The 22,522-nt window shown below is 36.6% G+C and overlaps 1 protein-coding gene across 1 annotated transcript in view; it reads left to right on the plus strand.

Annotated features, from left to right (window-relative positions):
• lrp1ab (low density lipoprotein receptor-related protein 1Ab) overlaps positions 1-22,522 on the plus strand; it is a 129,951-nt gene that overhangs the window by 49,737 nt on the left and 57,692 nt on the right. Inside the window, exons 4-16 of the mRNA XM_048177354.1 lie at positions 2,497-2,616; positions 2,740-2,868; positions 2,974-3,228; positions 17,122-17,284; positions 17,854-18,076; positions 19,529-19,718; positions 19,880-20,023; positions 20,130-20,366; positions 20,486-20,666; positions 20,934-21,156; positions 21,400-21,589; positions 21,820-21,948; positions 22,072-22,212. Of these exons, the coding sequence (XP_048033311.1) occupies positions 2,497-2,616; positions 2,740-2,868; positions 2,974-3,228; positions 17,122-17,284; positions 17,854-18,076; positions 19,529-19,718; positions 19,880-20,023; positions 20,130-20,366; positions 20,486-20,666; positions 20,934-21,156; positions 21,400-21,589; positions 21,820-21,948; positions 22,072-22,212 (2,325 nt within the window). The remainder of the gene's footprint in view (positions 1-2,496; positions 2,617-2,739; positions 2,869-2,973; positions 3,229-17,121; positions 17,285-17,853; positions 18,077-19,528; positions 19,719-19,879; positions 20,024-20,129; positions 20,367-20,485; positions 20,667-20,933; positions 21,157-21,399; positions 21,590-21,819; positions 21,949-22,071; positions 22,213-22,522) is intronic.

Genomic DNA, 22,522 nt, shown 5'->3' on the forward strand with positions numbered 1-22,522 from the left:
TCCTGCATCTTTCCACAGAATCTATCCCAGTTTCACTTTGCATGTTCGTAAATAAATTCCATAATACTTCTCATAATAGCTTCTCAGAAGAGTGTAGTCCACACATTTTACCATACTCAAATTCATTCTGCAGAATTCCACAGATTTTCACTAAAGTCAATCCAGAAAATACAGAAAAAGTTCCTGACTGACAGCTATTCGGGTAGCAAGCGTTACGCCCTGAACGCCCTTGTCTCTGTTTGGAGTAGTTTGTGGGTGTGAGGTCAGTGTGTGTGAGCTGGGGTTGGATGGTGTGGGGGAATTGATTCGATACAGGCCGTAGTGTTTTGCCTGCACATCTTCCTCTCTACACATTCCACAATAGCCCCATTGTACCCCTCAGTACCACTGCCTTTTGTGTGATGAGGACTCTCATTGTCCCTGTGCGTACATTTGTGTGGTTGAGTCTCTGTCTCCTCCTCTCTGTCCTCTTTTTCTCCTACAGTGTTGCAGTGCATTGTGGGCAGATTGGACTTGAACATTGTGGTCTCTCCAAATCATAACTGGCTGAATGCTTAATAATGGCAATCATGGCTTCTAGTTTTCCATCATTTATACACCATTGCTAAGATAAAATAATAATGATATATAATATCATATAATAATCATATAATAATGATTGTTTTGCGTCATTTACCCTATCGTTCAAAACTTTAAATAAAGAAATTCATATTTTTATTCAGCTAGGATGCTTTAAATTGATAAAAAATACTGTAAAGACATTTACGCTGTTACAAAAAAATTATTTCTATGTATGAAAAAAAAATCTGGTTTCCACAAAAATTTTAAGCAGCACAACTGTTTTCAACATTGATAGTAGTAAGAATGTGACACTGTATTTTTGATTCAAATGCTCCTGTGCGTTGATCATTTTAGCCAATCACAGACGTATCTGATGAGCGCATGAACACAATGGCCAATCAGAGGTGTTTACGAATCCACTCAACAGCACTCAAAACATCACATTTTTAAAATTTCAGTACTTTTGACAACTCTATTTGTGTCATGATGCATTTACTGATGCAAGACTGATCAGACTGCAATTACAGCAGTATTTAGCTCTGCCGTCTTGTGATCAGATCAACCGAGATGGATGTGTCGGGTATAAAAAATCCTGTAGGATTTTACAGGAGTTCCTTCAGTAAATATTACCATTGTGATTGTGTACTTCCTTGAACCGTTCCCACATTAACATATCAAACAAAATCACTGTTTTGATGGATGTGGCTTTCTCAGACCTGTGTGTATCCGGTGGGCATGTGGAGACTTGTTTTTTGTCTGAGTGAAGCCGCAGTCTGAGTTCACACAGAGTTTGGTGGACAGTGATACAGTGTTTGGCAGCACAGCAATACCCACAGTATAAAACCAAGCGCACTCATCTGTGTCCACCCAAACCTTTTAATCATACGCTCTGTGTGTATGTGTTTTTGGTTGGTTGAGCAGTGAAGCCCCTGTTGCGCTTTCATATTGTTCCAAGATGTCCTAAAGTCTTCTCTTTAAGAGCATTAAAAGCTTTTCACTGTACACACATGGAAATCCCATACAATTTCTCTGATATCTCTAAGATAAGTGTGCACATACATAAGAGAGACACTTGTAAAAGACTAAGGCCGATCTTAGGTAGATTTAGGTGGTTGATTAGCTGGACAAACAGCTTGTTGGCACAGGGGTTGACTTGTATGTGGCTGGTAGACCACCTTGGCTAAGCTGATGAAGGTCTGGTTTATCTGTGTTCTAGAAAAACAGCTAGATGACCTGCTTTTGAGCTATTATGACCTGGTTTTATTGAAGTAAGGTGGCACATATTTAAGTAAATATTGTTCTTTTTGTTATTTATTGTTATATTTGTTCACCTATAGAGATGATTAAATGTCATTGTTCCCTGTTTTCATTTAATATTATACTATTGTATAATTATTTTCATTTATTTAATTTTTACATTACATTACCCCAGTTTCATACACAAGGCTTAAGGTAGTCCCAGACTAAAATGCATGTTTGGGCTGTTTTAACCGAAAGCAACTTGCACTGACATATCTTAAAATATGTCAGAGCCATTTTTTTTGTCTTAAGATGCATACCAGTAATGTTTTTTCATGTTATTATTTTATTTTATTTTATTTTATTTTATTTTATTTTATTTTATTTTATTTTATTTTATTTTATTTTATTTTATTTTATTTTATTTTATTTTATTTTATTTTATTTTATTTTATTTTATTTTATTTTATTTTATTGTTGTAGTGCTTTGGATTTTAGAAAAGCGCAATATACATAAAATTAATATTATTATTATTATTATTATTATTATTATATTGTGAATTTTTTTAGCTATCGTCTAGTACTAGTTGCTTTAATCTCGTTTAATATTTCATTTATTTTTTCATTATATCCAGTACGGTTCTCAGTGGATGATTCTCTGCTAACAGTCTGTTCTCATTATCTCTTGTGCTATAGAGTTGGCTCATAACTGCACCATCATGGGCTGCAAATACAACTGTTCGGTGACACTGTCGGGTCCAAAGTGCTACTGCAGGAACGGCTATGAGGTGGGAGAAGATGGAAAGACATGCAAAGGTGAGCTTTGAATCCCGCACCTGTATTTAATGGCAATATCTTTTGTGATTTTATAATATTTTGATGACTGTAGAAGTATGGAGCATGTGACTTTTTCCAACGATATGGCTTTCTCTGCGTCAGACTTTAACGAGTGTGCAGTGTACGGGACTTGCAGTCAGACATGCACAAACACAGATGGCTCCTACACCTGCAGCTGTGTGGAGGGCTACTTGTCTCAACCAGACAACCGCTCTTGCAAGGCCAAGAATGGTAGGAAATGAACACGCGATATTTGCTGATCCTTTGCGCGGATTGTCTTGCTCTCTGTGCGGTCATATTCATTCTCCCCACCATGTTTTCTCACCTCTGTTTAAGAACCTGTAGATCGGCATCCGTACCTCCTCATAGCCAACTCTCAGAACATCCAAGCCACCTCCCTGAGTGGAGCTAACCCCATCTCCATCAACACTAAGCAGACCACCGCTATGGACTTCATCTACGCCCAGGAGACCGTGTGCTGGATCCACATGGGTGACTCTCCCGCTGCCACTCAACTCAAGTGTGCCAAGTTCCCCAATGCCAAGAGCTTCACAGAGGAGAAGACCATCAACATCTCCCTCAGCCTGCACCGTCAGTACCATGTTCTTAATTATGTGTTTTATGTCAGGTGTCTGTTTGGGCGAGATAATCCCCAAAAAAACACATACTGAACAAATTTACTTTGTGGTTTACAAGAAATAAATTTAACGAGCTTCCGTATTTGTTTTGTAACTGTAATTACAGATTTGTGCTGCCAAAGGAATAGTTAATCTGTAAATTAAAGTTCATGGATGTTCTGGTATAATTTACTAACCCTTATTTCGTTTCAAACCTGAATGACTTGTATTACTGTTCAAAAGTTTGGGGTGTGTAAGATTTCAAAATATTTTCACAAGAAGTCTCTTGTACTCACCAAGGCTGCATTTATTTGATCAAAAATAAAAGCATTAATATTAAAATTATTGCACAGGTAAAATAGAAAATAGTAAATAGAATGTTCAAAAGAACAGATCATTTTATTGCATCCTTGCTTATAAAAAAAAAAAAAAAAAAAATTACTGACCCCAAACTTTTGAATGATAGTGTACTGAACAAAGGAGAAATTTTGAATAATTTACTGGTTGATCTTGTCCATCCAATTACAATAAATAGAAACTGAAGCTTTCAAACTACCAAAATAATTTAAAAGATCCATGAACATATCACAAATGTGGTCCAGATGACGCACTGTGTACCAAGTGTTTGTATAAGGAACAGACTAAGCTGGAGAAATTAATGATTAATGATTAATGAATGAATCATTCATACCGGTTTTGTTACGTGGATTAAGTGACTTATTGAAAAGATCTGACACAAAAGAACATTTTGTTTGTGAATAGGACATTGCTACTTCTCTCATGAACTGTAATGAACTCTAAAGGCCCCGATATACTCGCGGCCTTTAGAGTTATTTTTCGTTCCTCGCTTAGCGGTATAAAATGTTTGAAATGTGTGACCAGCGATATACTGTTAGCAAACATCCTGACGCCACCCACACTGCTGAGAGCGGTGTTTAGATGAATTTGTTAATGTGTCCTGCACGCTTTCCTTTCGACAGCAATATAAACATGCAACAAAAATGACAGCGGTGAGAAAACAGCAGTTAAGAAAGCATCTGATCATAGCAATATGGATATGTTTGCACCAGCTCTGGAATTCAGTACCCTAGTAAAGTCATGTCATGTTTATTTATATAGCACATTATACAATATACATTGTATATACATTATACATTATACAATAGATAGTTTTAAAGCAAGCAGCTTTACAGTATTAAACATGAAGAACAGTGTCAGTGTCTCTTTCAATTAGAATTACAATTTCAGTTTCTACTCTAAACTCGACTCTTCGACTCTTCAGTGTATTTATGTTTTTACTTGTGGATGTCTGACTTCGATCAACTGAACAGAAGAAAATTGCCATGTCAAAGAAGGTGGAGTCTTAGAGCCACACCCCTACCTATTACATTATCTTCATGTACCAATGGTAGTTTGATGGTGTTTACCATCCAGAGCAAACTTGTCTGGAAGGTTTGCTTCTGCAAACTGTTTTGAACTCCCGAAACGAACACAACACACCCTTGTTTTTGAAGCAGTCTGGCGTAAACTAACTAAATTTAAAAAGTGAAATCATAATCAATCACCCCTTTAAAATGATGTCTCACCAGTTCGCTCTTCGATTTCCCTTGAAGTATATCGGGCCCTTAGGGAGAGAACTAGGGATGGATGTCTTGTTTTCAGTTATATTTAAATTTGACTTAAATGTCATTAAAAATATATTTTAAATTGTCTTAAAATATTAAATTTTTCAGTTACAATTTACATTTTTATCTGTTCTTTACACAAAAGGATGCTATTATGGTGCTATTTTGTTATTTTGGACCTAATTCTCATTCACTAACTTTAAGAATGGCTAGAGTATTCTTCAGAAATTGAACTTTGATGTTCCATTGAAAAAGGTTTTGGAACAACATGAAGGTGAATTAATAATAATCTTTTTGAGGTGAACTATTCCTTTAGGGCTTGTTTGCCACACTTGGCACGTTTGGTTTGATTAAAACAAACTGGTTTCTCTGTTAGTGCGGTTCATTTGAATAAGTGTGAACGCTGCCATCCGAACCCTGGTGCGTTTTGACACCTCTGACTCCTTAAAAATACCATAAAATGTTCGCATTATGAATATACGCCATAATAGCAATTTTTTTGTTTTTTATCTTTACGTTCAGTGTTAAAAATGACTGTGTGAGCGCCAAGCGAACAAGGACTAATGGCTTATTTCCACCAAGTGGTACAGTATGATTTGGGACGGCAAACCCTGATCTGGCTTGCGTTTCCACCGCCAACAGTACCCTTACTTGATTAGGTGTATGCCGGAAAGTAGCGATCGATGTCATTCTTGTGCAAAGAAGAAAGCGATACAGTAAACAACAATAGAGTACATACAGCAGATCTTGTTCTTGCTTCTCGGCATGTACAATGGTACGTTGCTGCACGCCGACATTGTGTTAAAAACGGTATTGAATTTCAACTATATATTTAAAAAATGGCTCCCCTTTTTCATTCCGCTTGTAACATGCACAAGTGACGATTATCTGTCAACCAATCAAAATTCTGCAGTTAGTCTAGCTCCACCCTTTAGGTACCGGACTACTGGGCGAACTACCCCAATGGAAGGGTCCCAAAAAAGTGGTACTATACGGTTCGTTTTTTTTGGTACCATTCACAACTTCTGACAGTCAAACAGGACTGTCTGTGTCAGTATTTATTACTTTTGATACAGCTTGCATAGTCTATGATTAGCCCTAATGTTTGTCTGGGAAACATATAATTAGTTTTGTGGTGACATACCGACAGTGTCATGTTTGTTCTAGATTGCATAACACAATAACTGATTTAGGATGTCAAGGATAGACTGTTTACTGCCCAAACCATTGCAGCAATTGCTACGACACCTTTCATAACACATAAAATCAACCATTACATCACCTGGACATTCCTGCCCTGTAGGGAGTTTCTGCTTTATTGGGTCTATGTCTTATTTGCCACCTGGTCTCTTTTTGTTCCTACTGTAGCTGTGTTCAGGCAAGATTAAACAACCTGCAGGTTTTCTAGTTTAGAATGTGAAAAAATATTTCTCTTATGTTTCCTTGCATTGCTTAAATGAGTTCAACCACAAAGTGCGTCATGAACACAAGTGTTGGGGAAAAAATAGGGCAGGGATGTACTATGCTTCTCCATATAATTTCCTTGTGACTGAATTGCATGCTGACATTGGACTAAATAATGCTGGCCTGCATTTTGCTGCGTGGCATGTCGTCAGCACCCAGATACACTTATAACTTATTCATGTAGGCATGCATGGATATACATGGGTGGGTATGCAATGCATTACATGACCATATAATTAATTTTTTTTAAATCAACATCAAGATTTTTGGTAAAAATATATTTATGTATAAGAATGTGATTGTGAAGTTTCAGCTCAAAATACCCCACAGATCATTTATTATAGCTTGTCAAATTTGCACCTGTTGGTGTGAGCAAAAACACACTGTTTTTGTGTGTCACTTTAAATGCAAATGAGCTGCTGCTCCCAGCCCCATTTCCAGAAGAGGGCGGAGCTTAACAGCTTGCACTTTGGTTGGTCAACAGCAACAAAGCTGGAGAAAGAAGATTTTTGGTAAAAATATTTTTATGTATAAGAACAATTATATGTTTTTATAATATACACCGATGAGCCAAAACATTGACCACCTGCCTAATATGCTGTTGGCCCTCCGTCTGCTGCCAAAACAGCGCCGACCCTCAGAGGCATGGACTCTACAAGATCCCTGAAGGTGTCCTGTGGTATCTGGCACTAGGACCAGATCTTTCAAGTCCTGTAGGCTGCAAGGTGGAGCCACCATGGATCGAACTTGTTGGTCCAGCACATCCCACAGATACTCAATTGGATTGAGATCTGGGGAATTTGGAGGCCAGGGCAACACCTTGAGCTCTTCATCATGTTCCTCATACTATTCCTGAACAATGTGTGCAGTGTGGCAGGGTGCTTTATCCTGCTGAAAGAGGCCACTTCCACCAGAGAACACCATTGTCATGAAGTGGTGTACCTGGTTTGCAGCAATGTTTATGTACAGTAGGTGGCACGTGTCAAATTGACATCCACATGAATGGCTGGACCCTCAGCAGATCATTGCCCAAGCATCAAACTCCCTCCACCGGCTTTTTGTTGCCCCACAGTGAATTCTGCCATCACTTCCCCAGCTAAATGGTGCACATGTACATGGCCGTCCATGTGATGTTAAAGAAAATGGGACTTGTCGGACTAGGCAACCTTCTTTCTCTGCCTCAAGGTCCAGTTCCGACACTTGCATCTACCGACGGTAGACAAGTGTCATGAATAGGCACTCTGATTGGTCTGCAGTTACACAGCCCCAAATGCAGCAGAGTGCGATGCACTATGTTGTCCCACCATAAAAATTTAGTTGACTTATTCCACAGTATTACGAGAACTGATTGTTTGCTTACCATCTAACTGTAACGGAGGCCAGCTAGTAGTCGCTGTGCGAGTAAACCTCACTCCTCTGATCTCAAGAGATGCTTTAGTGACTGACACTAGAGGTTGCAGCCTTTAGCCTTCTTGTTAGAGCGTCCGATTCCCACGCCAGAGACCCAGGTTTGAGGCCCCACAGAGCAGCGTGAGTAGGACCTGGGTAGAGGGGTTACATAACCTACCCAGTCCTGAATATTTGGCCTTGTTAGGAAATGATCAACGATATTCACTTCACCTGTGACTGGTCATGTTTTGGCAAATCAGTGTATATTTTTTTGTATTTTTTTTTGTATTTTTTTTTGCCCTCACTACTTCATTTTAAATGGTCTTACATTGTTAGTTGATTTTTTTTTAATTTTTTTTTTTTTATTTTTTTGAAGGAAAAATATTTTAATAGTCTCCATATTTACACAACAACGATATGCTTAAAACGGAGAAGTTTTTCCTTTTGAGTTTTCTGTGTACAGTCAGACGACACCATTGTCAAAACGATCACCATTCATACGAATCCGTGAAAACGACTAAAAACGATGTATTCTGTTGTCAGGCATTAGATGGCGATGAAACACTATAGACTGAACATGTAATACGCATGTGCATGACTTCATCGTTTTCACAGATTCGCGTTTTTGTTGTTTACACGGAGACCGTTTTCAAACCTTGCATCTTGAAACCTGTTTTCAAAAGTTTGTGTTTCAGGCACCCAAAACGCCGTTGTCGTGTACATGAAAGGCCAAAATGCATAAGTTTTACGTTTTTAGTTGAAAACGGTGTTGTGTAAACAGCCCCTAAAGCATTATAGTAGAAGTTACCTTTAAATTCATGCTGCATTTCATGCGTGCAGATGGTTGTCTTTAGATGTTGTCACATTTCTTTCTTTAATGTTTTTTATTTTTATTTTGAGCATCCCACCATCACCATTGTTTTCAATGTTTTTAAAGACTTAAGAAGTGTATCAAGTTAAAAATACCTCATCACAATCTGAAGTCATGTTCTTGGCTTCAAACACAGCTTAATGGACTGTAACATAATGGAACAGAAACTAAATGTCTCGCTGATTGAAATCAGGTAAACCTGAAACCAGCAAATTATTCAAGGCTTCCTTAAGATAAAACGACTAGTCATTCATGCCCCCCCCCCCCAAAAAAAAACAGATTGATTGCTTTTTTTTTTTTTTTTTTTTTTTTTTTTTACCTAATTAAAAGCAAAATGTTTTTATAAAAGCTCTTGATATATATTATCACTCTGCAGGACAACTTCCCAGTAGGATTTCATGTCATGTCACATATCTTCTTCGTTTGTACAGAACTTTTTTCCATTAATGGTATAACCTTTCAACAATGACCCAAATGATTCACAGGATACTAAATACTGTGCTGATGTGCATGTTGGTGATAAGTGTTGGACTTTTCCTGTGATCGATGTCTTGAAAGCCAGCTCAGACTAAATATTGGCTGCTCTCTGATGAAGATGCTGCCAAGTGTGGTTGTGTGTTCCAGCACAGAGGGATAATGGGTGCAGAGACACAGAGGTCTGAGATGCAACACTTTCTTCTCTTTGTGTGTGTGTGTGTGTGTGTGTGTGTGTGTGTGTGTGTGTGTGTGTGTGTGTGTGTGTGTGTGTGTGTGTGATGATGATGAAGTGCCAGGGAAAAACGCTCACCAGCACACCAAGGAAGCAGTTTCTCAGTAAGGGTGTGCAGGGTGGGACGGCGAGTTAGCGCACAGTAGTTTATTGTTGTTTGAAATAATCACACCCTGTTTACTCTTTAGGACTAATGTAGCTCACAGTTTCACATATCCCTAAGTATAAAACTGTGGCATGTAAGTTCATGTGCAGAGTGCTTTTTGCGTGATTTAAGTATCTTCCCATGTAGAACATTTCAACTTGCCCACTTATGAGGTATTATCAATAATAATAATAATAATAATAATAATAATAATATTAATAATAATTATAGCAACTTAACATATATATATATATATATATATATATATATATATATATATATATATATATATATATATATATGAATGAAAATTATATGAATAAAATTAATAAAAAACTATAAATTCAATAATAATAATATTGTTATACTTTTATAACGAATAATGATTTATAATAAATTTAATAATATCATTGTGAAATAAAATATATTGCTATTATTATAGCAACATATGAAAATAAATGTTAATTAATTAACGTAAAAGTATATCAACTAAGTATATGCAGAAAATATTATATGAATAAAATAATTATTTAATAATTTGAACAATAATGAGTCAAAATAATATTAATTTGTCAGATAAATAATTATCAACAGCGAAACCTCATAACATGGCTGCCTATGTAGACAGTAAGGCAGGTTTTATAACAGAGTTTCAGTGTCTCTGAGTAGTCTTAGAGGAAGTCTGGACCCTGTGCATTGCTGTCCCTCTGGTTTCAGAGCTATCTGCATGCTAGACAGACAAGAGGAAACAGTGAGTCACAATCTCTTTCTGTAGCATTTCTGACTTTGATTTGCAGAACTGTGGTACACACGCTCATGTTGTATCAAGCCAATATGGGTTTTTTCTCCTTCTGTGGAGCAGATTATAGCAATTTTAGACAAATAAATATTATATAAAATAGATGAATATAAAATATGATATAAATAAAAACGATAATTAATTAATAAGAAATATTAACCATTAGCCAAATTCTTAATATTAATATTGCTGTTAATAATAATAATAATAATAATAATAATTTATGTATATAATATTTTTTTTGATTTATTTACTTTTACATTTAATTAATATTTACTTATAAGTTGATATAATAAAGAAACTTAACATGCAGTCAAACCAATTTATTAATAATAAAATATGTAATAAAATATGACAAGATCTCAGAAAAAAATAATCTTAATTAATGTCAGAAAACACTTAAGCAAAACATGGTCAGGTCAAAGTGTCTGAATAATTTTTGGTTCCAAATTTCTATCAATTTTACTGTAGTCCACTGTATGAAGAATTTTTGGGTATAATATGTCACAGTTTACTTTATTTTGCTATCCTCACTTACATAAATGAACTATTGTATCCTTCACCCACTAGTAGAAATATATCAAAGATATCAAAAATGTCTGAATAATTTTTTGTTTGACTATGCAAGTGAATATTAAAATAAAAGTAAAAAATATATAAATAATTATAATTAATAATTATAATTAAACAGCAATATTAATATTAAGAATTTGGCTAATGGAACTGGATAATTATGCTCACTTCACTAAACCTACAGTGAAGTAGAACAGAAGAAGAGATCTGCTCTCTTAATAATTTGACTGGTTATTATTAATTTTTTTTATATATATATTATAAAAGTTAATACTCTACTCTAATATATATATATATACAAAATTTATGTATTTAATATTTATTCACATGTTAAGTTGCTGTTATATCAACTTATATGTATGTAAATATTAATTAAATGTAAAGTAATTAAATCTGAAATTATTATTATTATTATTATTATTATTTATGTATATAATATTTTTAGATTTATTTACATTTCATTATTTACTTGCATATAATATTACTTGCATATAAGTTGAGATAATACAGCAACTTAACCTGTGAATAAATATTAAATACATAAATGTAAAAGCAAAAAATATATAAATAAATATACAAAAAAAAAATAAAAATATAATAATAATAATAATAATTAATAATAATGATAATAATAAATATTATTAATAATAATAAAATATCAATAATAATCAGTCATATTATTACGTCTACACATTCATGGTTTAGTACTAATGTCATATTCATGAACAAATTCTGTAAAATGTCTTTTTCTCACAAAAAGCAATCATAAAAACGTGGATGCCCGAACAGTGATCATTTGCATACAGAAGTCTTAAAAGTACAGTGGCAAAAGCATTGTTCAAAAGACTATGCAATATGGCCCCAATAAACAGACATAAACTCTCAGAATGCTTTGTCACTGCCCTTTGACATTGATCCATGATATCCTTAAAGAAAGCAGATCTCTTCTGTTCTGCTTCATTGTAGGTTTAGTGAAGTGAGCACCTACGCCACCAATTATATAGCTTCCCAGGCCTTTTACAAAACAAGCCACCAAACTTCCTCAAAGAGGTCATAAATCAGAGCAACCTTGTTCAATTACGCTGTGTCCAGAGGCCCTACACCACCAGGGCTGAGATAATTATATGTTATCAAACTTCTGATCTCCCTCTAACTGAACCTATAAATCAACAGCCTCTGCTTTTCAATGTGTATAGGACAACTGTTATTACAGCCACATCCCTAATGACTCCGTGTGGCCATTTTGCAGGAAAGGCAGGAGAAATGGAAGGACAGTAGATGGATGAGTCTTTTTAATGAGCGCATATGCAGCAGATAGTCCTGTGATGCAGAAAGTTTATTTGATACTGGGGGGAACCGTACTGTAATGGCCACCCTGCATTGACTTGTATAACCCAGTTTTACACAGGGGTAGTGATTTATAACTGTTGCATGCTGGGCAGATGAGCACTCCAGATGTGCCCTGTGACTGCTCTCCCCCGTAAAAAGCCTGAAAACAGACCAGGACGCACACGCAAACTCATCCTCAGTGTGTTTGGAGGGGTGGTGGGTGAGTGATGAACCTGGATTGTGCAAATCGGTTCTCTCTTAGTCATGCTTGAGGATGTTATTGGTTCAAGACGTCCTTGCCACTGGTTGTGTAATAGCTGTCCAACAGTTTTAAGAATGGCCCACATCTTGTCCAGATGAATCTGAGCTTTTTTTTTTTGTGTGTGTGTGTGTGTGTAAATGCTGTTTTAAATCGTAAAAATATTTCACAATATTACTGTTTTTACTGCATTTTTGTTCAAGTAAATGCAGCGTTGGTGAGCATAACAGACTTCTTTCAAAAACATTACTTTTCCAAACCTTTAAATGGTAGTGTATATAAACTATTCAGTTTGTATATAGTATAACAGTGTATACTGGTGTATGGTAGGATAGTTTAACCATTTTTAGTAATTCGTGTATATTTATTATTAGTGGTTTTAGACCGATATGAATTTTTTAAAGGCCAATGTCAATATCTTAGAGAACAGGTTGACTGATATAAAGCCGATATATACGATATACACGGTTTAATTTTAAATAGTGATATTTACTAAATTAGATTTTTTTTTTCATATTGAATCAATTTCAAATAATTTGAATTTGATTTTAAAATAAATATGTAAAAAAAAAAAAAAAAAATTGATACTTTAGATGGCAACTTAAGTAAACCTTGTAACCAACAGTGCACTATGTAATCTGGCAAGTCTGTTTGCTCTGGGAATCATATTTCCTCAAATAAAGATACGGTAATGCACATTTTACATACATTACATTCAAAAAGTGAACAAGACACAACAACAAACTGGATTTAGTACAGCATAGTTTGAAATCTAGGATTTAAAGTTTGTTGCTCATTCGTGCGGCGTTCACACTAGCGTTAACAGTGCTGTTAACCCTCTGGAGTCTGAGGCTGATTTGGGGCCTGGAGAAGTTTTGACATGCCCTGACATTTGTGCTTTTTTCAGTTGTTCATAAACATATTAATGGAAAAAGTGTCATTACACTGTATTCAGCACAAACTAGGCTACAATAATATGCGAGGAACATGTATGTACATGTTTGTGTTTTTGAAGGAATAACATGTATGCGTGGTTATTGAAAAAACAAAAAACTTAAGTCACTGAAATAAGGCCAAAAAAAGTATAGTAAATCTGTGTTTACAATACTTTAGGGTATTGGAGGTTGTAAACTAGAGTTTTTGCTTCAAAATTATGTAAAAATTATGCTGCCTACTCCTTCATATAAAACAATATATTGATTTAGTTTTTGTAAGACACTTTTTGCCAAGAAACACAGTATGCGTGGAGGCGTGAATCACCACTGAATAATGGGCCATTCTCACCTGAGAAGACAAAAGAATTGCATAGTAATGAGCTGAAATGACTTGCATATTAATGAGGCATTTCAATCAGGTAGGCTGTGAAAAAAAACCTTCTGTGATGTCTCAAGCTCATCATGATATATGAAACATACAGAAAAATATTATTACAATATAAAGTAATGGTTTTATATTATACTTTAAAATATAATGTATTTCTGTGATGCAAAGAGTCTGAATATAGGCTTTTAGTTTAAAAGCATGCACATTTGGAGAAATATTGGATTCTCATATGCTTATGTCAATTTTCTATACAGAGGAGTTATATTTATTTAATATTCATTGTCATTACTATGAGCGCTGGTGTTTTCAATTCATACTTGAAGTCGGAGGGCGCTCTCTGTGCATTTTTAGTCCACAAATTCATCTAAAAGAAGAAGAGGCTATTCCATGAATGGAGTTTCCAATTCATACTGCAGCCGGAGGGCGCTAAAGAAACAAAAACTCATCTAAAATTCATCTATAGAAGAAAAGAAAACAGGAACTAACTGCATGTCTTCTAGAGCTCGCTAACCATGACTTTTACACCCAGATAAACACTTTTCAAGACAATAAATACACGATTGAGACGATGAATGCATGTATTGCCTCTGAATTTGCGTCCGTGTATATCGAAATTGCATCATGTTAGTTTTCTTTATTTTACAAAAAGCACAACATTTTGTTTTTACTCTGAGTGTAAACAAATAAAAGAAGATATTCTATAGTTTCAATTGATATATTACTTATGTCTCTATGACAAAAAATGACGGAGTATTTTAAGTCTGTTTTGCTGCAATGTGAAAAAAAACCTGCAAAACGCGCCGACACGTTTTCAGACCTCAGAGTGTTAAAATAAAAGTCTCAAAGCTGTCAATATAAAAGTCTCCCTTCCGACACTTGTCAGCAAAACAGAAAAGAAAATCAGCCAACGGCAATAGTTGGGGGAAAAAAGGCGATATATTGGACGACTAAATATTATTACATGTACAGTTCTAATAGCCTTATATTAAATGACTTGATGATTCATTTCATTCTGCGTGATTATTTACATAATCATTATTTTTTTAATAGCTCTTTACCGGACACCTGCTTTGGGTGTTGTGGTGTTATGATTTACATTATTTAAAGTATTAGTTCACCCCAAGCTTTACTCACCCTCAAGCCATCCTAGGTGTATATGACTTTCTTCTTTCTGATGAACACAATCAGAGATATATTGATAAATATCCTGACACATCCGAGCTTTATAATGGCAGTGAACGGGATCAATGAGTATGAGCTGAAGAAAGTGTATGGATATTTTTCTTACACAAATGCTTCAGAAGGTCTTTATTAACCCCCCGGAGCCGTGTGGAGTACGTTTATGATTGATGGATGTGGATGGAGGCGCTTTCTTCAGCTAATACTCTTCTGTAACTTTTGCCTTATTGAAAGAGTCTTCCATTCATAAGAATCCCAGGCCTCAAAGACACTCACTGTTTTGTTCTCCTCACCCTTCTTAAGTCTCTTGTGTTTCTGTCACTGATATAGTTAAGCTTCACTTTACTGGTAGCTGTAACCTTGTCTTATCTACCACAGTTACACTTGATATATTCATAGTCACATGCCTATATCAGTATCCACTTAGAGTAATGTAGATCAAATAGAAACCTAAGCAGTCATTACTTTCCCTTCTCTTTTTTTCCCTTGTTACTTCTTTCAAAATCACTTGCAGCATTTGTCATAATTTCACAACAAATTCCAGTTCATAACCATATGTGGTACCTTTCGCCTGCACTTTTTTTTTTTTTTTGCTTTCTGATTGGTTACAGATGTTCCAAGCACATATTGTTTTATACTTTTCCTCAGGAGGAACAAGGGGGTGAAGAAAGATGAGTAACTTGGTTTGATTTAGCAGTCAGGATGAAGTGCCCTCTGGAATAACGTGTCTTTTACAGTTTTGCGCAACAGGTACTGTGGATGTTTGTTTTGCAGGCTGTGGGACGAGGGGGGAGCCTTTAGTGTGGCCTGGAGGTAGATCTGCATTTCCCGGCAAGGCTGCCGTTTACTGGACATTGTAGAAAGTGTGAGAACTGTGTGTGTCTGGTTTGCACAAGGTTGCACAACAAGGACATATCCCTGTGCCTGAGGATCATTAGTGGATTGCTGCAAAAAAAAAACAAATCAGTAACAGGAAGTACGGTGGCAGCTGTTGTAACACCAAACATCATAGGAGGTACTGCAGAGCGGCCCGCACAGCTGGAGCTCTAGACAGCACGCACAGAAAGAGTCTTATTGTCAGAGAAGAGAAAGAGAAACTCAGTATTCACCGAATTACCATTTCAAACTCTTTTCCCAGAATTGAGGATAAGTGTACAGCCAAGTCCAGCCTTCCTGTGCAGGGAAGGTGCAGTAATGGAGAAATGGGTGTCTGTGTCAGGTTTTTAATCTTAGTAAAAATACTTTAGCATTGAAGCTCACCTAGTGTGAGATAGTCTTTTGTAGAGTTTATGCTATCATTTTTTTGTTGCTTGCTGTCTTTTTAATGCCTGTGATGTGTAAAAGTGGAAGAAAAAATTGATTTGAGTGAATAACCATCTTGTGACAGTGAGTCAGAGTTGGGTTGATGCGCACACACATACATGTGTACGCAGAGACATGTATAAAAATCCTTTGGGCCTTATTTATAAAATACAAGCAGGACGAGTTTCTGTGAAAATAATTCATACAGCAATTCTAATCCAATTCGATGCAACATTTTCAACATAGATAAATTTGTTCTGCTTGTATTTAGTGAGTGGGGCCCATTGTGATTTTTTTTTTTTTTTTTTTTTTTAAAAAGCACTTTTTTTCACATATTTTTACTTACATTAAATTTGCAATTTGGATGGAAACATAGCTAGTGATACGTATTTGTTTCTATCCACACTTAAAGTAAAAATTGTGCACAAAAATCCAATTAGTATCCAATTAGAGCATTTTTGATGTTTAATATTAAAAGTAAATAATAATAAGTATGGAGGAGAACAATAATGATGCTTCGCCTTTGGCAAGCACCATTAATTATGAAAAGCTGAAATGTGTACCATTGAGAATTCAAAGAACAGCAATGTGGTTATTCAGAATTGATGTGTGTGACTATTGTCCAAGTTTATTGGTTCTCCTTTGATAGTAGCCTGACAATGGGACTGTATTTTGAGCCATCGACAGATACAAACCCCTTGTAGCTGTTCTAATGTTACATAGCTTCTTGTTTTCAGTTTCCTATTATCCTGTCCTCCAAGTTTTGCACCCCAACATGGTGCAGCATCTTTCTGCTAAGTCAGACAGAATAATATATAAATAAAGCGAGCCCTGAAAACTTCTCTCCTTCTATTCCGTCTCACTCTCTCTTCCTGTCTTGCTTCTCTCTCACAAACTCAGATGTGGAACAGATGGCCATTGACTGGCTAACGGGGAACTTCTACTTTGTGGATGATGTGGACGACCGCATATTTGTGTGCAGTAAAGACGGCTTGACCTGTGTCATCCTACTGGACCTGGAGCTCTATAACCCTAAAGGAATCGCACTGGATCCTGCCATGGGGTGATAACCTAAGACCATTACTCCTTAATCCTTGTCTGGATCAGCAATGTCACTTGTTTCACTTTTAGTTCTCTGCAGACATACGTCTATACCCCAAATTTTTGCTTGTGACAGACCTAGTGGTCATGCCATGTTTTTGCACCATACCACAGTATCAGTTCCTATGAGGTCCATGAGGATTTTTTTCCCACAATGATAGCATATTCACTTCCTCAAGTTTATGTAGTTATGAGGATATAATAATATCTCCCAAAGCCTGTCTAACTCATATTTTACCCCAAAATAAAAATTTTTTTAATTATTAAATATTATTAAATAATAATGGTCTGGACAGGATGAATCTAAATGGAATCATCTTGAATAAAGAATGAAAACATTCAGATGCATTATAATAATAAAATTGAGCTTAATTGTTATGAAAATTCTTATTTCATCAAGTGTGAAAATAAGAAATCCTTTTTTATTTGATTAATTTCTATTTTTGTCATGTTCTTGTTCAATGCATGCATTCTTAGTTTTGCAGTATATTACTATATATCATAAAGTTCTCATTTTCCGTCTTCTTCCAGGAAAGTGTTCTTCACCGACTATGGCCAGATCCCGAAGGTGGAACGCTGCGATATGGACGGCCAAAACCGCACCAAACTTGTAGACAGCAAAATAGTCTTCCCTCATGGCATAACTCTGGACCTGGTCAGCAAGCTGGTGTATTGGGCCGACGCTTATCTGGATTACATTGAGGTGGTGGACTACGAAGGCAAGAACCGGCACACCATCATTCAGGGTTTACTGGTACGTGTGAAGTGTGACGTTCATGTACTTTTGTGGCAGCCAAACACGTACATGCTGTAAGAGATTTGTTTGTTTGGAGTCATGAACTCGATCTCAGGATGTCACTTCCATTGACGTCATCACACATGAGTTTCTGGAACTGAGAACATCACATGATCAGCAGGACTGAAAGATCAGCATTAGCTCATCTGAAACCTGCTGCTGCAGTGCAAACTGAGTGTTGTGCAAGTGCACTGTGTCACTCTTTTTTTTTTTTTTTTTTTTTTTTTTCCTTTTTTTTTTTTTTGAGATCTTTTTAATAAAAAGATCTACTAAAAATTAAAGGCACAATTTTTTTATTTTGTTGACTTGTGTACTTGCATTATCCCAGATGTTTCCAAGAATTTTTAAATCCAGAGAAATAAGCAGTTTTGACCAGGACACGGAGCGTGTCCGTGCGTCGCCTATCAGTGATGTCATACCTGCTTTACCCTCGTTTTTTTAAAGAAGCTTCAATATATTATATGTTTTGTTAGACAAGAGAACAACTGTTTGGTTACATTTATAGACAGAAAACTATTTATTGTTATATAGCTCAACACATTTAGTCTTATTGCTTGAATCTCACTTTCTTGATTTCCTGCAAGTATGTTTGTATCATGCCCGCTCTCTAGGCGTGTCGCGCTCATCTCTGATTAGCAATCGCTCCAGCAGCCTCATTTCTGCTCATAAAGCACTCAGCCCTGCTCTACTTCATAAAACAGTAAGATTATAATCTCATCCATGAACATGACTTTTCCCGAGTCCCTTCACGATTCTTTTCCACCGGCTGTGAGGTGAAGATGACAACTCCCAAGATTCCACGCTCAATCTCTGCATCATCAAAGCTACGCCTTTGTTTTGAATAGGCGACCTCTAGTGGCAAAAATGTACATAGTGTGCCTTTAATATCTCATGGCCTTTGCTGTGATGTAAATAAAAACATTTAAAATATGACAAGACTTTATCGTAGAGATGTGTAATATATTACGGTACCATATCATTTAAGTTAATCTTTAAAAACATTTATAATGTAATAATACTATTAAATGTAATCTTTAACAGATCTCAGAATGAATATTCATTTTTCATACTATACATACATTATAATGTTGTGATGCCTAAATTCACTTGCAGCATTTAAAATATTTGATTTCTAGTGTTTGTTTATCAACCAGCAAACTTCCAAGGGGGCCTCAAAATGACTTAAATTATTTAAAAACAGACGAAACAAGCTTTAAAATAAGCTAAAACTATTAAAAAAATCCCCTCCTCACCCCTCCTTTTTCGTCTTTGAATAACCAGAACTAGGATATATGAGAAAGCCTCATTTGTGTGATTTCTAGACTTGGAAAAATCATGTAAATTATACAAATCTTAAAACTCCATAGGGCATTTTTATGATGAATGTACATTTTGTGTTTGTTTTGGCAGATTGAACATCTCTATGGTCTAACGGTGTTTGAAAACTATCTGTATGCCACCAACTCTGACAACGCCAACATGCAGCCCAAAACCAGTGTGATCAGAGTCAACCGATTCAACAGCTCTGACTTCCAGGTGGTGACACGCGTGGATAAAGGCGGCGCCCTTCACGTTTACCACCAGAGACGTCAGCCTGCAGGTATGACAGTGGGATTTTGTTTTACGTTTCAAAAAGTATCTAAGGGTTCAGCAAGTGCATTTTAATTTGCAGCATCATTTTACTTTTTTGCATGACTCAATGTACTATTCATGATGGTTCCTTATGTTAAAATTATGCTTTTTTTTTGTCCGTCCTTACAGTCCGCAGTCATGCGTGTGCTCCGGATCAGTTTGGGAAGCCAGGCGGTTGCTCTGATATCTGTCTGCTGGGTAACAGTCACAAGAGCCGAACCTGCCGCTGCCGCTCCGGCTTCAGCCTTGGCAGTGATGGAAAGTCCTGCAAGAGTGAGTGTAACTTAACCCAGCCTGTTCCAAACGACGTTACATAACAGCATTCCACATTACAGTGCTTTTTTTGCATATAGTGATAATTTTCTCTGTTTTTCCTCAGAACCAGAGCATGAGCTCTTCCTGGTGTACGGTAAAGGCCGGCCTGGTGTCATCCGCGGTATGGACATGCACGCTAGGGTGTATGACGAGCACATCATCCCCATTGAAAACCTGAATAACCCAAGAGCACTGGACTTCCACGCTGAGACCGAATTCATCTATTTTGCTGATGCCACCAGCTACATCATCGGCCGCCAGAAAATTGATGGCACTGAGAGAGACATCATAGTGAAGGATGGTGAGTGCTGAATGATGCTGGGATGGTTTTTGTTGGAGTGACATTGAAGTTGATTGAATTAGATGAACTACTCCTCCATGTCTCAGTCTCTTCCTCATCCCATTTATTTTGTCTCACAGGTATTCACACAGTGGAAGGTATTGCTGTGGACTGGATGGGACAAAACCTCTATTGGACTGATGATGGACCCAAAAAGACCATCAGTGTGGCCAAATTGGAAAAAGCCTCTCAGACCCGCAAAACTCTTATTGAGGGCAAGATGACCCATCCCAGAGCCATAGTTGTAGACCCTTCTCATGGGTATGTCAATTATTTTTTGCTCGATTACACTTTAAAGAGCCCTAAAAAGAAAAGCAATCACTGGCAAATCATCTACTATAATGTGATTAAATATTAGTGATTTTATATATTTTATTTTGTCACAGTGCTAACATGCTAACCTACCAAAAGCTATCAAACCAGATGTAAACACTACGCCACTCCACTTCCCACATACATATAAGCCAATCAGAGTTGCATCTACAGGTGAGAATGTATTAATCCATATCGTCCTGTTTATGTTTGCAGAATGATGTATTGGAGTGACTGGGAAGAGGAGCCTAAAGAAACCAATCGTGGCAGTATAAAGAAGGCCTGGATGGACGGCTCAAACACTGGCATCCTGCTTACGTCTAAAACTGTGCTCTGGCCCAATGGCCTCAGTCTCGACATCCAGCAGGGCATCCTGTACTGGGTGGATGCGTACTACGACCGCATCGAGATGGTGCTTCTCAACACTACAGAACGCAGGGTGAGGAAACACATACAGATTTAAGGCATGATTGTTGGTGGATAAGGGCATCAGTGACGCTAGTTTATTCAGGAGAAAAATAAAGGTGCACTTCCACTATGGATGGAAACTCATGTTAGCATCCTAAGGCCCTGATATACTACAAGTGAAAGCGAAGAACATACTGTAATTTTGATATCTCCTCATTCCTGATCTGAACTTGCATTATAAAATCATTATAAGCATACTTTTCTCTCCATCCAGACGGTATATGAAGGTCAGGAGCTAAATCATCCCTTTGGCCTGTGCCATTATAAGAACTTCCTGTTCTGGAATGAGTACCGCGGTGGAGGAATCTACAAGCTGGACCAGAACACCAAAAAGGCCACGTTGCTACGCAATGAACGACCACCAATCTACGAGATTCGCACCTACGATGCACAACAACAGCAAAGTACCAGACACCCTGAGCTTTTCTTGAAAAAAATTAGTCATATATGAGTCATATGCAAAGCATGAGCTGACAGATCAAACAAAGTCTTAATTATGTTTTGTATGTTAACATGTCTCAACAGCCACATTATTTATACAATGTTAGCGGTTAGGAACTAATGAGATCAGAGTTTCAGGGATTTTATTGGGTGTTTTATTGAGATCTGCTAAGAATGTTTTTGTTGTGTGTAGTCACAGGCTCCAATGTGTGCCGTGCCAATAATGGTGGCTGCAGCAGTCTGTGTCTGCTGACGCCCACGGGGCGCTCCTGCGCCTGTGCCGACGACCAGATACTAGACATTGACAACAAGACCTGTAAAGGTTGGTATGCTGTGCTTTAAGTGGCCTGATGTATAAAAGTTACTACAAATAACCTAAAATGATTCAAAATGGCCTGTTAGAGATTTTGAGTTATAAAATATTGTTCTTTTTTTCTCTCGCCAGCAAACCCTTCCTACGTTCCTCCTCCTCAGTGCCAGCCTGGAGAATTTGCCTGTAAGAATAACCGCTGTATTCAAGACCGCTGGAAGTGTGACGGCGACAATGACTGCCTGGACAACAGCGATGAGGCCCCCGAGTTGTGCCGTTAGTGTCCTTTTGTCTCAGATACGCACTGTTCAACTACTGTTCTACTGTTCAACTACTGATACTGTTCAAAAATGTTAGATCTTCTAAAGTTTTAAATGCTTTTCTAAAAGAACAGTCACATCTGATTGATTTAATGTGTCCTTACTGTGTAAAGGTTTCCATTTCTTCAAAATTAAAAAAATCTTGTTGACTCCAAACTTTTAAACTATAATATAATATAATATAATATAATATAATATAATATAATATAATATAATATAATATAATATAATATTTCTGCATCCATACCACTAGGTGTCGGTATAAG

Source organism: Megalobrama amblycephala, linkage group LG24 (genome assembly GCF_018812025.1).
Source record: "Megalobrama amblycephala isolate DHTTF-2021 linkage group LG24, ASM1881202v1, whole genome shotgun sequence".
NCBI classification, from domain to species: domain Eukaryota; kingdom Metazoa; phylum Chordata; class Actinopteri; order Cypriniformes; family Xenocyprididae; genus Megalobrama; species Megalobrama amblycephala.